General features: G+C 52.2%; 1 protein-coding gene across 1 annotated transcript; it reads left to right on the forward strand.

Moving 5' to 3' along the window:
- The first annotated feature begins 4,970 nt into the window (after positions 1-4,970).
- Positions 4,971-8,992, forward strand: RPS15 (ribosomal protein S15). The gene is made up of 4 exons (XM_019538295.1): positions 4,971-5,062; positions 5,592-5,677; positions 6,639-6,873; positions 8,826-8,992. Exons 1-4 carry the CDS (start codon positions 5,060-5,062, stop codon positions 8,937-8,939), a joined length of 438 nt encoding a protein of 145 aa, XP_019393840.1. The 5' UTR covers positions 4,971-5,059; the 3' UTR covers positions 8,940-8,992.
- The last annotated feature ends 2,751 nt before the right edge of the window (positions 8,993-11,743 follow it).

An 11,743-nucleotide genomic window follows, 5' to 3' on the forward strand; every position in this document is an offset into this window, starting at 1 on the left:
GCCTGTCTCCTCCATTTTTTTTTTCTTTTCCTTTTTTCCTTTTTTTTTTTTTTTTTTTTTTTTAACGTTCCATGTGTATTTGAGTTCTTATGAAAAGGACCAGGTGGACAGCTGCAGAACTCATGCCCTTTGGGATATGTTGGTGCAGATATATACCACGTTTCTTGCCCTGTGCCTGAATCAGGATCTTGAGGCCCTATAATTCACCCATTTTGTCCATTCAGCCCATCCATAAAGAAGCCAGTTGTGTAGGGTGATGTATAGGGTGTGCATTGAGACAATATTTGTTTCATGGATTCCACTTGAGGAGCCAGAACAGCTGTTGGTCAGTAGTAGCCGGGGCTGCATTTGTTGTGACCTGAAAGTAGGGGACTTGGTTTTCTCATTTGGAGTTGTCCATGGCTTACATTTGATGAGCAGGAATGGCTGTTTTACAGCATGTGTGTCTTAACTCGGTGATAAGCTCCAGGCTAACTTTAAAGGTAAGTTAACATCTGAGATGATCAGACTGCAAAGTAATCAAATCTTAAGCATGGTATGTAAATAGATGCAGTAGCTCTTAAATGAAGAGGTAAGAGAAGAGTATGTGTAAATTGTCTAACAGAATCTCTGTGCCTCCAAGAGGTGGTAAGCCGGTATCTCCCTTTCTCCTTCCCCCTCTTCTGAATTTTGGGAAGCAAGGACATTTAATACATTGCCTCTAATATTCTCTTACAAGTCAGCGCATTCAGAGTGGCTTCCTCCCACTGAAGGATCTGCTCTGTGGAGAAATGCTCCACTGCATAATTCCTCTTCTGGAAGGAGCTTTAAGCAGTGACGTGAGGTCGGTGTCAAACTGGCTTCACTTGCATGGCAGAAAGTGAAAGTACATGGGTAGCTCAGGAGCAGGGGGGTGCTGGCTAACAAACTGCTGGTCCTTTCACAGTCCTCAGTTACATGTGGATCAGAAAGTAAATGAACAGAGCTTGAGCCAATCTAGTCTTTAGGTGCTGCATTGTCACCTAAAGTGACCATATCATGCCCTTGCTGACCCACCCAAAAAGCACTCCCACAAAGCTGCTCCTCCAGCTGCTCTCCAAGGCCAGTCAGTAGCTCCCTGTTGGCTTCAAGTCAGTTTTTAGGAGCGTTCTTGTATTCCTTGTTCCTCCTTGTGCCTTTCTCCTGCTGCTCTCTGCTTTCCTGCCTGAAGTCCCTGCCTTGTCTTCAGCATTCTGCTTTCCTGCCTTTCAGAGATTAGACTCAATTCTGCGAGTCGGCCTCAGTATGAACACAATGCAATGTCGTCCACGTGGCGGCAGTTTCTTGTACCCCGTGCTGCCATCTCTCGTTTTATTGTGTAAATAGGAAGTTTGGGCCAAGTACCTGGTTCCTGTGACGGATCCAGTGTGCACTGGCCTGGCAACAAACAGTGCTGATCTGTGTTACCAAGGAAACGAGCACATTTGAGGAGCTACCTGTTTTTTGTTGGAAGCTGGCTGAATTAGGTGTAAGCTTCTGAACACAAGTTAATGGAGTTCAGTGAACGTCAAAGCTTGATGTACAGCAGGCCCCAAAGGTGGGAAAAGATGTGTCTGAGCCACACTTTTAATCTGGATCTAAACGACCTCTGTGACTGTCCCACTAAGAGGATGGTTGGAGGAAATCGCAATGAGGCCTTGATGTGTACTTCCAGCTGGCTATTATATTAACTCAACCCTTTGATCGCATTTTTTTTAAATCTCTGCTCTTGACAGTATAGAGGGCAAGGGGTCTGAATTATTGATGCTGATGTCACTTTAAGTGCAGTATGAGTCTTACCTGGCTCCAGTGCACTCTTTGCATTACAGAACAGGAAGGGGCCGCATCATCACCTCATTTCTTCCCAGCAGACATTGAAGCCAAATTCTGGATCCTTGAACCGCTAAACACTCGGTCTTTTCTCCTCTGCACCCAACCACTGCTTTGTTGTTCGCCTCTGATTCTCAAGACTGAAGGACATCCATTTAACTTGGTGCTTAGAAGAGCATCTGTAACTTAAGGTAGTTTTCAGATAATTGGGGCAAATTGCAGAATGGTCAAATGTCATTTTAAATACTCGGATTGGTTTGCTTTTTGGTGAATATTTCCTAACAATCCTAGAATTAACCTTGCTACACATTATTCAACACTTCTCTTCTTTCCAGAGGACAATGTAGCCCCCTCTGCACTTTTCATTGCATTTTTACGCCCCCTTGCACACCCATTCATACACACCAAATTCTTTGTGCAAAATGATGTCTGTCCTTGGGATGCATCTGTACATAGCCATGCTAGAATAATTTCCAAGGACTCTGTAAAGTTAAGCTTGTGTTGTCTAATGATTGATGTTAAATGAGGCGTGAAAACATCTCTTACCATAGCACTCTGCCCTATTCTGTCCACATTGCAAGCAGCAGCTCAGCAGGCAGTGGTAGAAAATGAGCTGTGAAAATTTTAAAGCAAAGCTGGATCATGGCCACTTCCCCCTGCTAAAGTAGAGCAGGAGAAACTTAGATGCAGCAATCGCTCTTCAAAAGATGAAGGCCTGGACCTGAATTTGAATATCTTGACTGCGCATCCCCTTGGCCCAGTTCCTCGGGTAGTCCATGGCCTGCTGGACATAACTTGGTGCATGCTAGTTCTGCTCTTTTTGAATGAAGAACAACTGTCATCACAGGTCTTACTTTGAGAGGGTGTCCAGTCTAACCTGCTAAGTGGGCCAGATTTTTCAGCTAGGCCCTTTTAGTGGGTTGAGCACTTAAAACAACTCGTCCAAGGATTCTCATCTAGGGTGCCACAGTATCCTGGGGTGCCTTGATCCTTTCAAGGCAAGGCTTTTTGAGTAGATGTGATGCATCTTTTATTAGACCAACTGAGCAGCTGGAAAAATGTTCAGATACAGTCACCCTTTGTCAGGCATACGGAGTCTTTGCTGGTCTTGATGCTTTCAAAGGTGTCATGCCATGCTAGCACTGTTAGGTTTGCAGACATGATCCACAAGATCCACCCAGAGATTCCAAATAGTTGTGCTTCTTCCAAATGCTTTGCAACAGTTTTTGTTGTTTCCGCTAGCGGCCCTGGCATAACGAGGAATAACAGCCACAAGTTGTTGGAGGGGAGGTTTAGATTAGACATCCATAAGAACTACTTCACGGTCAGGGCGGCTAGGATCTGGAACCAACTTCCAAGAGAAGTGGTGCTGGCTCCTACCCTGGAGGTCTTTAAGAAGAGGCTTGATGCCTACCTGGCTGGAGTCATCTGAGCCCAGTTTTTTCTCCTGCCCAGGCAGGGGGTTGGACTTGAAGATCTACAAGGTCCCTTCTGACCCCGATTCTATGATTCTATGAATAGTAAAACTACTCTTGGAATCATAGACAATGAGGGTGAAGGGACCTCAGGATGTCACATCCAGTCCAACCCCCTGCTCTAGCCAGGACCAGCCCCAACTCCATCACCCCGGTCTACCCAGGGCTTCGAAACCTCCAAGGATGGAGACTCCACCAGCTCTCTGGGTGACCTGTCCCAGTGCTTTACTACCCTCCTAGTGAGAGGTTGTTTTTCCTGATATCTAATTTAAATTTCCCATACTGCAACTGGCCTTCCTGGAGTCAAAAAGAGAAAACTAAGAGCTGGCATTTTTCAAGGGGTGCTGCTAGTCTATCCAGGGGTGCCACAGGTAGGAAACAGTTGAGAACCCACTGCATAGTTCCTCTGAGAAGACCTGGCCTATAGCTTACATTGAATATTCTTCCTTTTCATCTATGAACTCTTTTACTAGCACTGGAACTTAAAAGTACTTTTCACAGTTTTTCTTCTTATCCTTTCGCCAAGATACAGTGTAAAAACGGTAGCATTTTACACCTAATCACTTTAAACCCACCAGTTCAATCCTGCAGTTCTGACCTGGGAATCTTGGCTTGTATGACGATTGCAGTAGTACTGAAGAATCAGGCATATTAACTTCCTAGTTTTCTGTTTTAATTTCTAATTTTAACGTGGATTTTAGTTTGCATTTCACACAGCTTGGCTGTTTTAGTGCTGTAATCCAGGCTTGCTTTTCCAGTTCTGCACTTGTGTTTCAAACTGCACCAGGGATGGTTGCCAGTCAGAACTTTTTATTTGAAAGGTGTGGAAATCTAATCTAGGTCTAGAGATACCTGCCAGCTTTCACATTTGCTCGATTTGCACATCTGCATTTTAAAAAAGGGCTCCTGTCTTGCACAAAAAGCGGGTTGTCTGGGTTTTGTTTGAGGCGTACAATCTGAAGTGCAGCTCTGCCCAGCAATGAACTGAATTGAGCGGAGTGCAGAGCTGAGCAAGCGTTTGCCTGCCACACCTTGGCTCCGTGCTCGTATATGAATCAGCTCTAAAAGCGCAATGGGCTGGAGACTTTCCAAACACAAGGAGGAGGCACAAATGGCCTACTTAGGGGAATCGGACTGCAGATCTCTAGACTGCCTTGGTTGCAGAGCTCACTCAGGTGGTAGTCACGGGGGAGGGTTAGCCTTTCCTGGGTAGGAGCAAGCCAGCTATGATCTAGGCCTGCCTGGGTTAGCATGTCTTCCCCTGTGTGTGGTCTCAACCCCCTCCTTGTCCTTCGTGCTGCTTTGAAAATTGTTGGAAATCTGGTCTTTCCTTGGGAGGCAATTGGGGAATGGGGACAGTGGAGCCTGGGCAAGGGAGAAGCCAGGATAGGAGCCTGAGTTGGCTCTGGAGCAAAGGCCTACCGACTGTCTCCCTCCAGCTATGGAAGCCCTAGGGACTTGGCTGCCCGCTCCCTTTGCAGGGGAGGGGGAAAAAAAGGGCCGGACCACCAGCCCTTCTCCATGCCTGCTGGGCGAGCGCCCTGTGGAAAGGGGTGGCAGTGTCCCATGCAGCACCCACCTGGGGTAAGGCTTTTGAAAAGGGAGCAAACAGGCGCGTACGACCCCTTTAAGTCCCAGTGAGGGCGGAAAGCCGCCCTGAAGCCGCGGTTAGGCGGGGCTTCGGCCCTTCCTCGTGCTCTCGCGATATCAAGCACCTCCCGCACGGGATCAGCCCTTTCCGGAGAGACGCGGCCAAGATGGTGGGTGCGAGCGGCGCAGAGCCCGGCCCGGGATCGGGCTCCATCCGCTGCCGAGCCGGCCCCGCCGGGGCCCTGCGCTCCGCTGCGGCCTGGGGGGCGGCGCTCCCCCGCGACGGGGCCGTATGGGGCGCGGGGGGGGCCCGGCGGGGGTCTACGCCTGCCTAGGCCGCTCTAGGCCCTGGCGGGGTGGGAGCTGTGCATGCGCACTGGGGGGCATGGAGCTCACCTGTGCGGGGCCCTGCGTGGGGCATTGCTGGGGGGGCTCGTGCGTGCATTATTTACTGGCTCCTGTTCCTGGCACACGCAGCCCCCAGGAAAGGGCTGTTCCTGCCTTGCCCAAGGGCGAGGGCCCCGGTTCTGCCCAGCCTGGGACTTGCATTGCCAGACTCCTCCGCACCCGCCCGGCTTCCTAGCAGCTGGGGAAGGGTGGATGTGGGGGAGCTGGGGCTGGGGTGCAGTGAAGACCCCCGGCGGTGCTTTGCGGCTGCTCCCACCCTCGCCCGCCTTTACTTCGTTTCCCTCCCTCCAGGCAGAAGTGGAGCAGAAGAAGAAGCGCACCTTCAGGAAGTTCACCTACAGAGGTGTCGACCTGGACCAGCTTCTTGACATGTCCTAGTAAGAACCACCCGCAGCCACCCAGCTGGCCTCTGCAGTGGCAGCCTGGCCCCGAGTGGTGGGAGAGCCAAGTGTGGTTCCCACCAGCTCCCCACACTTGCCATATGACTCGTACAATCATAGCAAATGAGGGTGGAAGGGACCTTGCGGGGGTCGTATCTAGTGCAGCCCCCTGCTCCAAGCAGGACCATCCCCAACTACAGCATCCCAGCCAAGGCTTTGTGTACCCGGGGCTTCAGGAATAGAGATTGCACCGCTTCTCTGGGTAGCCCGTTCCAGTGCTACACCACCCTCTAGCTCAGAGAGTTTTTCCTAATATCCCATTTAAAGCTTCCTTGTGGCATCGTGAGACCATTGCTCCTTATTGACCGTGGTTAAGCTAGTTAGGCCCTGTCATCTGAGTGGAGGTTCCCTTATTTAACCAGGATTGAAAAAATGTCTTGCCTTCACGCACTTTCTAACCGCGTTAAGGGGTCACGCTGTGTCTGGCATCTGGGGACACGATCCTGTGCATCTGGTGTAACAGCTTTTGATGCTTTCTAGATAAGCAAAGTGTTGTTTTTGGCTAATCTGCGTTACCCATTGGAAATAATTACTGGTCTCTTCCTTGAGGATATTAATTTGCGTGAGAGCCCTAATTTTGGGTTAATGCATCAACAAATGGATCTGGAATCTGTGGGTGCAGAGGTTTGGTTATCAGCTGTTGGACTCGGGCATCCCAACATTGACCGTGTTTGTTGGTGTCCCTTGCTCCAAGCTTGAGGGTGGGGGGTGAGATGGGACCCTGCCCCTTGCAGGATGTGGCCTATACTAGACTGAGGATTATTTTGCCTTGTGGATATTAGTGAATGATCAAATAATGATCGTCTGGTGTCCGGGCCTGTGCTTTGATCCTTTCCTGACTGTCTGTGCTCGTTCCTCTTGAGCATCCTCAAGCTGAAAGTTCCTCCTGCCCTTTCAGTGAGCAGCTGATGCAGCTGTACAGCGCTCGTCAGCGCAGGCGTCTGAACCGGGGCTTGCGCCGCAAGCAGCATTCCCTCCTGAAGCGCCTTCGCAAGGCAAAGAAGGAGGCGCCTCCCATGGAGAAGCCTGAGGTCGTCAAGACTCACCTACGGGACATGATCGTCCTCCCGGAGATGGTGGGCAGCATGGTCGGTGTGTACAATGGCAAGACCTTCAACCAGGTGGAAATCAAGGTGAGCTGTGGGGCAGCAAAGGCTGTAGTGCTGGCTGAGAGCGAGAGAAGCTGACCAGCATCCTGATGTCTGGGTCTCTGCTTTTTCTATCCACCAGGGACTTGCTATAAAGCAAGCCATTCATGGATGTTAGGGACTGGAAGGAACATTACGAGGTCATTGGGTCCAGCCCTTCTGCACTTGGCTGTTTCGAGTACATTTTTGAGCCATAGCTAGTCTGCCTTGGAGGAGGGCTTTATATCCAAAGAGGCATTTAAAGCCTACCAAAAGTGGGGTGATTTACCAAAGCAAACCCTTGTATGATTATGATCTTACCATCCAAGAAGATGCTTTCTGGCTCTTTGCTAGGGCAGCACAGCTCACAGGTGTAAGAGAAACCTTGAGACCTCCACTAAGATCAGGTGGGTTAGCAAGGAGCTTGGCTCTGGCTTTGGAAATGTGTCATGTGCGAGGGTATATTTTCCACACTCCACCTGCCAGCCAAGGACAGGATGGTAGCTTCCCTCCCCAGCAGTGGCTTGCCCGTGGGGTCACTGAGTGGATGTATTGATTATGTATTCTGTTGTGAGCCGGGGAGGAGGGTGTGGGAAGGGTGAAAGGGCTGAGAACAACCCCGTGCCCTCTGCAGCCTGTGTGACACAGGCATTTCACACTCGGCTGCCTGGGTGGAGGGGAGCAGGGGGTCAGCTGTAAAATTTAAATGATCCGTTTTGCATTAGGGTGGGAGGTAGGAATGGGGCTTGCAACTGGAACAGGGAATGGAATAACATGGGTGTGGAGTGCAGCCTCGCAACATCTGCTGTTACACAGACGGATTAAATGACGCTTCCTTTGTTCGTGGTTGAAATCTAAGTCAACCTGAAAACACATTGAAAGACTTCTGGGTGGTTCTGCTTGCCCAGCCCCTCTGGAGGTGGGAGCATGTACATTTGTACATCTAAAGAGAACAGCAGGGGCACAGAGGACAGTCAGGATGTAACCACCACTTGTGCCTTTCGGTGTCCTTGACTGCACGTCAGTGCAGCTGGCTGCATTCACTGCAGTGACCTGGCCTCTCCCAGATCCCTGTCTGTGCTGAGTAGGCTCTCGGTACAAGTACATCATGCTAGAAAAGCCTGCGCCTAGGCTGGTACAGCGTGTATACATGCATATTAATTACACCAATAAAATGGCAGCTTGCCGGTATCAGTGTGTGCTGTCAAAGGCTTCTGCAGACACCAGGCTGGCCAGAGCTTGGCGTGAAGAGTTGTGGCCAGCAGAGCTGTGTTGGCAGAAGCCCATAGTGGCCTCACTCTAAGGGAGGAGGGGGAGCTTGCTTTGTGAGGTTGGAGGCAAAGGGGTTGAGTTGTGGGTGCAAAGGGAGCCAAGTGCATGTGCTGGGGCAGGGAAATCCTCAAGTGCTTGTGCCAGATCCTTGCTGGCATCAGTGATCACTCACTTAGTCCCTCTGGACATCTGCGAGTGCAGCGTTGTGCAGGTGTCCACACCTTTGCACCAGAAACATTGGGCGCATTCTCCCAAGCACTGTGTGGGGAGTCATCAATCGGTCAAAGAGCAGGGACAATCCCAGGGAATTTGATGACCGGTCACAGCGCAAATGGCAATTTGTGAGCAACGAATGCTCAGGGCAGCAGCAGCAGTGAATGGCTGGAGCCTGGAACACCGACTTTTCATCAACCTCACCAAAATCTGTCTGGAGAATTTGGGGCCGGAGGAAAGGGCAGCATTCATTGACTAAATTGTTGGCCGCGAGTAGTTCCCATGCCTCTGCTTGTGTGAAACCCCCAGCAGAGGTGTCGTGGTTTTAAAGGACAGAGAGGTTTAGTTCTAAACCACCAGCCTCACGCTCTCTGCCAGGAAATCCAGCTGACATTGGGTTTCTCTTCAGGGTGTCTGCAGGGACTTTGCTGCCTGACGCGCCCTTTCTCAATGCTCCCTCCTTTCTCTTTCAGCCCGAGATGATCGGTCACTACCTGGGCGAGTTTTCCATCACCTACAAGCCAGTGAAACACGGCCGACCTGGCATCGGTGCCACCCACTCGTCCAGGTTCATTCCACTGAAGTAAGCGATGTTTGGGGATGGCGCTTCGTATGTGTAAATAAAGATCGTTTCCCAACACCGTCTGATGAGCGTTTCCTTCTGCCTTGTGACATTTGGGGCTTCTCTGAGCCTTCGTAGTTTCATAGTTTCTGGGGTCAGAAGGGACCTGAACAGATCAAGTCTGACCTCCTGCCCTGAGCAGGCACAAGGGCTGGGATCGTAATACCCCAGCCAGATATCTGTCCAACTTCCTCTTGTATGTCAAGTGGCTGGATTGGACTCAGCAAGATGAAAGCCTTGGTCTTACCTAGTTTTGCACCGATTCAGTCCCATCCTTTCCTTAAGGAAAGGTCTATTTCTCTGGTGTAATCTGGTTTTACTGACCTAGAAGATAACACTCAAGTCACGTTAAACTCTGTGGCTTTATTCAGATGGTTAATTTTGGAGTTATTTGTTGTTCACTAGAGAACTTAAGATTTTGAAAGATGCTCTTAATATCTAAGTTTTCTCCCTCGGGCTATAACTGTTCCTGTACTGTCCCTACTCTTGCTGCTACAGCCAAGATGCTCATCAGTCCAGAAGCCAATGACCGATATGTTTGCCCACTGTTATCCAGGGGTAGCAATTTCCAGTTCAGCTGACATAGAAAAGACTTAAATGCACAGAGCTCTGTGGGCTTCTGCGTGTCTGGCAAAGGAGGCTAGCAAGCCGTCCTGTAGGCTGGTGATACGTCGCAGTGCTTTGAATCGCAACGGTATGTGACTGACTAGGGGAGATGCCCAGCATAACCCCAGCGAGGGCCTTGTGTGGCAGGGTTTGAAGGGTAACTAGTAGATGAATGGGATTGTATGAACCACTGCTGGTGGCGTCACATGAAACCTGGCCTGGCCTCCCACAATAGTGTGCCCCAGCAGGATTGTTTCCCCTCTTACCTAGCAATAGGAGGGTGGATCAGCAGTCCCCTCGGGGTGGGGGCAGGGCTGTCTGCTCTAAGCTCTGATCCCAGCCAGGTTCAGTGAACCTTTGGCAGCTGCTGTGTGAAACCTAGTGACTCCCCCTCCATGCCCTAAAGTGATGGGGTCTTGTGTCCCTCTGGAAAGGGGCATGTTTGGGGTCCTGTCGTGGTGACGCAGGGATCATGCCTGGGCCTGGAGCATCCCGATTCCTTCGCTCCTGCATTTCAACGAAGTCTGCCTTTACGAGCTGGGGCACTAGAGCTACGCGGCGTTGAGGGTGGTTACCTCGGATGCCGCCTTTCGTGCTTGATCTTGGCATTTGGGGTGAGTTTCTGGGAGCAGGTTGCACTCCTCCAGGCAGGGCTGTGCCTCCGTGGTGGGGAGAAAGGTGCTGTTGCTCACAGAAGGGTCCAGGCTGTCGTGTAAGCCCAGTTCCTGGTGCGAGGTCTGCCTCCCTGGCCACGCTGAACACCTGCCGCATCTGGAGGCACCTGCTTCGCAGGGATGTCAGGGGACAGGTAGTAGATGGCGTGTACTGACGACTGCATTGGGGTCTGTGCCCTGCAGGGCTCGGTAAGGGGCACGGTGACCTCCTGCAGGCCAGGAGATGGCCAGTTCTGTTTCCTCGTGGGCATTGGCCACGTTACCCATTGCACTGGCACGGTTGGGACTGCTCCCGTGGCAGGGCTGCAAGGCCAGCCGCTGCGTGGGCAAGTGGATGGACTTCTAGGCTGCCCCCGGACCTGCGGGCAGGCCTTTCTCACTGCCTCCGTTTCCCCACCTGTAAAACAGCCCGTTGATGCCCCACCCCTCCTAAGTGCTTTGAGAGTGACTGAGGCCCAGCGCTGTATCAATGTGGTACTTGAATGTGGCCTCTTCCCCTAGCACATCCTGACGCTGCAGCCTGGTACGCAACCCCTGGCTGGCTGCAGACTCGGCGGCCCTCTGCAACGCCTTCCTAGGAGCTGCTGGCTCCCACCGCCTGCCAAGGGGGCAGCAGGGCCTGCAGAAAGGGACCTTTGTGGCTCTTTGTAAAGAGCCTTTTCATGCTCCACCAGCTTTGTTCTTTTCTGCCGTCTCCTGGATTCAGAGTGTCTGTCTCCTCCCCTTCCCCCCCCAGCCTTTCCTCCTTCCTGAATGACTTGGCCTGTCAAGGGGCTTAAATGGTAACAGAGAAACTTGAGGTCTTTGGGAACACGAGAGCGCCAGGCCGTCTAGTGCCAGGGCGTGCCTTGGAGCCAACCCCTGCCACGGAGGGGCGAGGGCAGGCAGTTGTGGTTGAAACCTGCTGCCCTGGCACGATGTTTTGCAGGTCCCTCGGTGATGCCTCCTGTGTGGAGCCCCTTTCCCCTGCCAGGAGAGACCGTTCCTGACGGCCCCGAGAGCTGCGAGACGGAGGGCCGGGGCTGGCCTCGCTGACCAAGCTCGGAGCAGCGTAATCTCCGAGGGGGTAGGTTTGTCCGCTTCCCTAGCGCCACCTTCCCCTGCCTCCAACGTACGCAGGGCGTCCCGCGCGCCGTAGGCAGCTCACGTCTCGAGTGAAACGCTGGGCTGCCCGTCTGCACAAGCACAGCCAGAGCTCCCTGGGTTGTCCGCAGCTCCGGGGACCGTCCCAGCGGCCGATGCCCACAGGAGCGAAACCGCGTGACCCGGAGGCTGCCCCGTGCGACCCGGCGCGCTGGGGTCCTGGTGGGAAGGGGGGGCCTGCAGCCAGGCAGCTCTTTGCTTCCCAGCAGGTGTCGCTGTGAAATGCTGCGGGCCCGCCTGCCGTCGCAGAGGCCGCGAGGCTCGGGCAACGTGCCCAGGCAGCATTTGCATCGCAAAGCCTTCTCTTCTCGAGGCGGTGGCGCTTTGTTTAGCAGCGGGGTCGGCG

This window comes from Crocodylus porosus, unplaced genomic scaffold (genome assembly GCF_001723895.1).
Source record: "Crocodylus porosus isolate Cpor-Errol unplaced genomic scaffold, CroPor_comp1, whole genome shotgun sequence".
Lineage (NCBI taxonomy): Eukaryota > Metazoa > Chordata > Crocodylia > Crocodylidae > Crocodylus > Crocodylus porosus.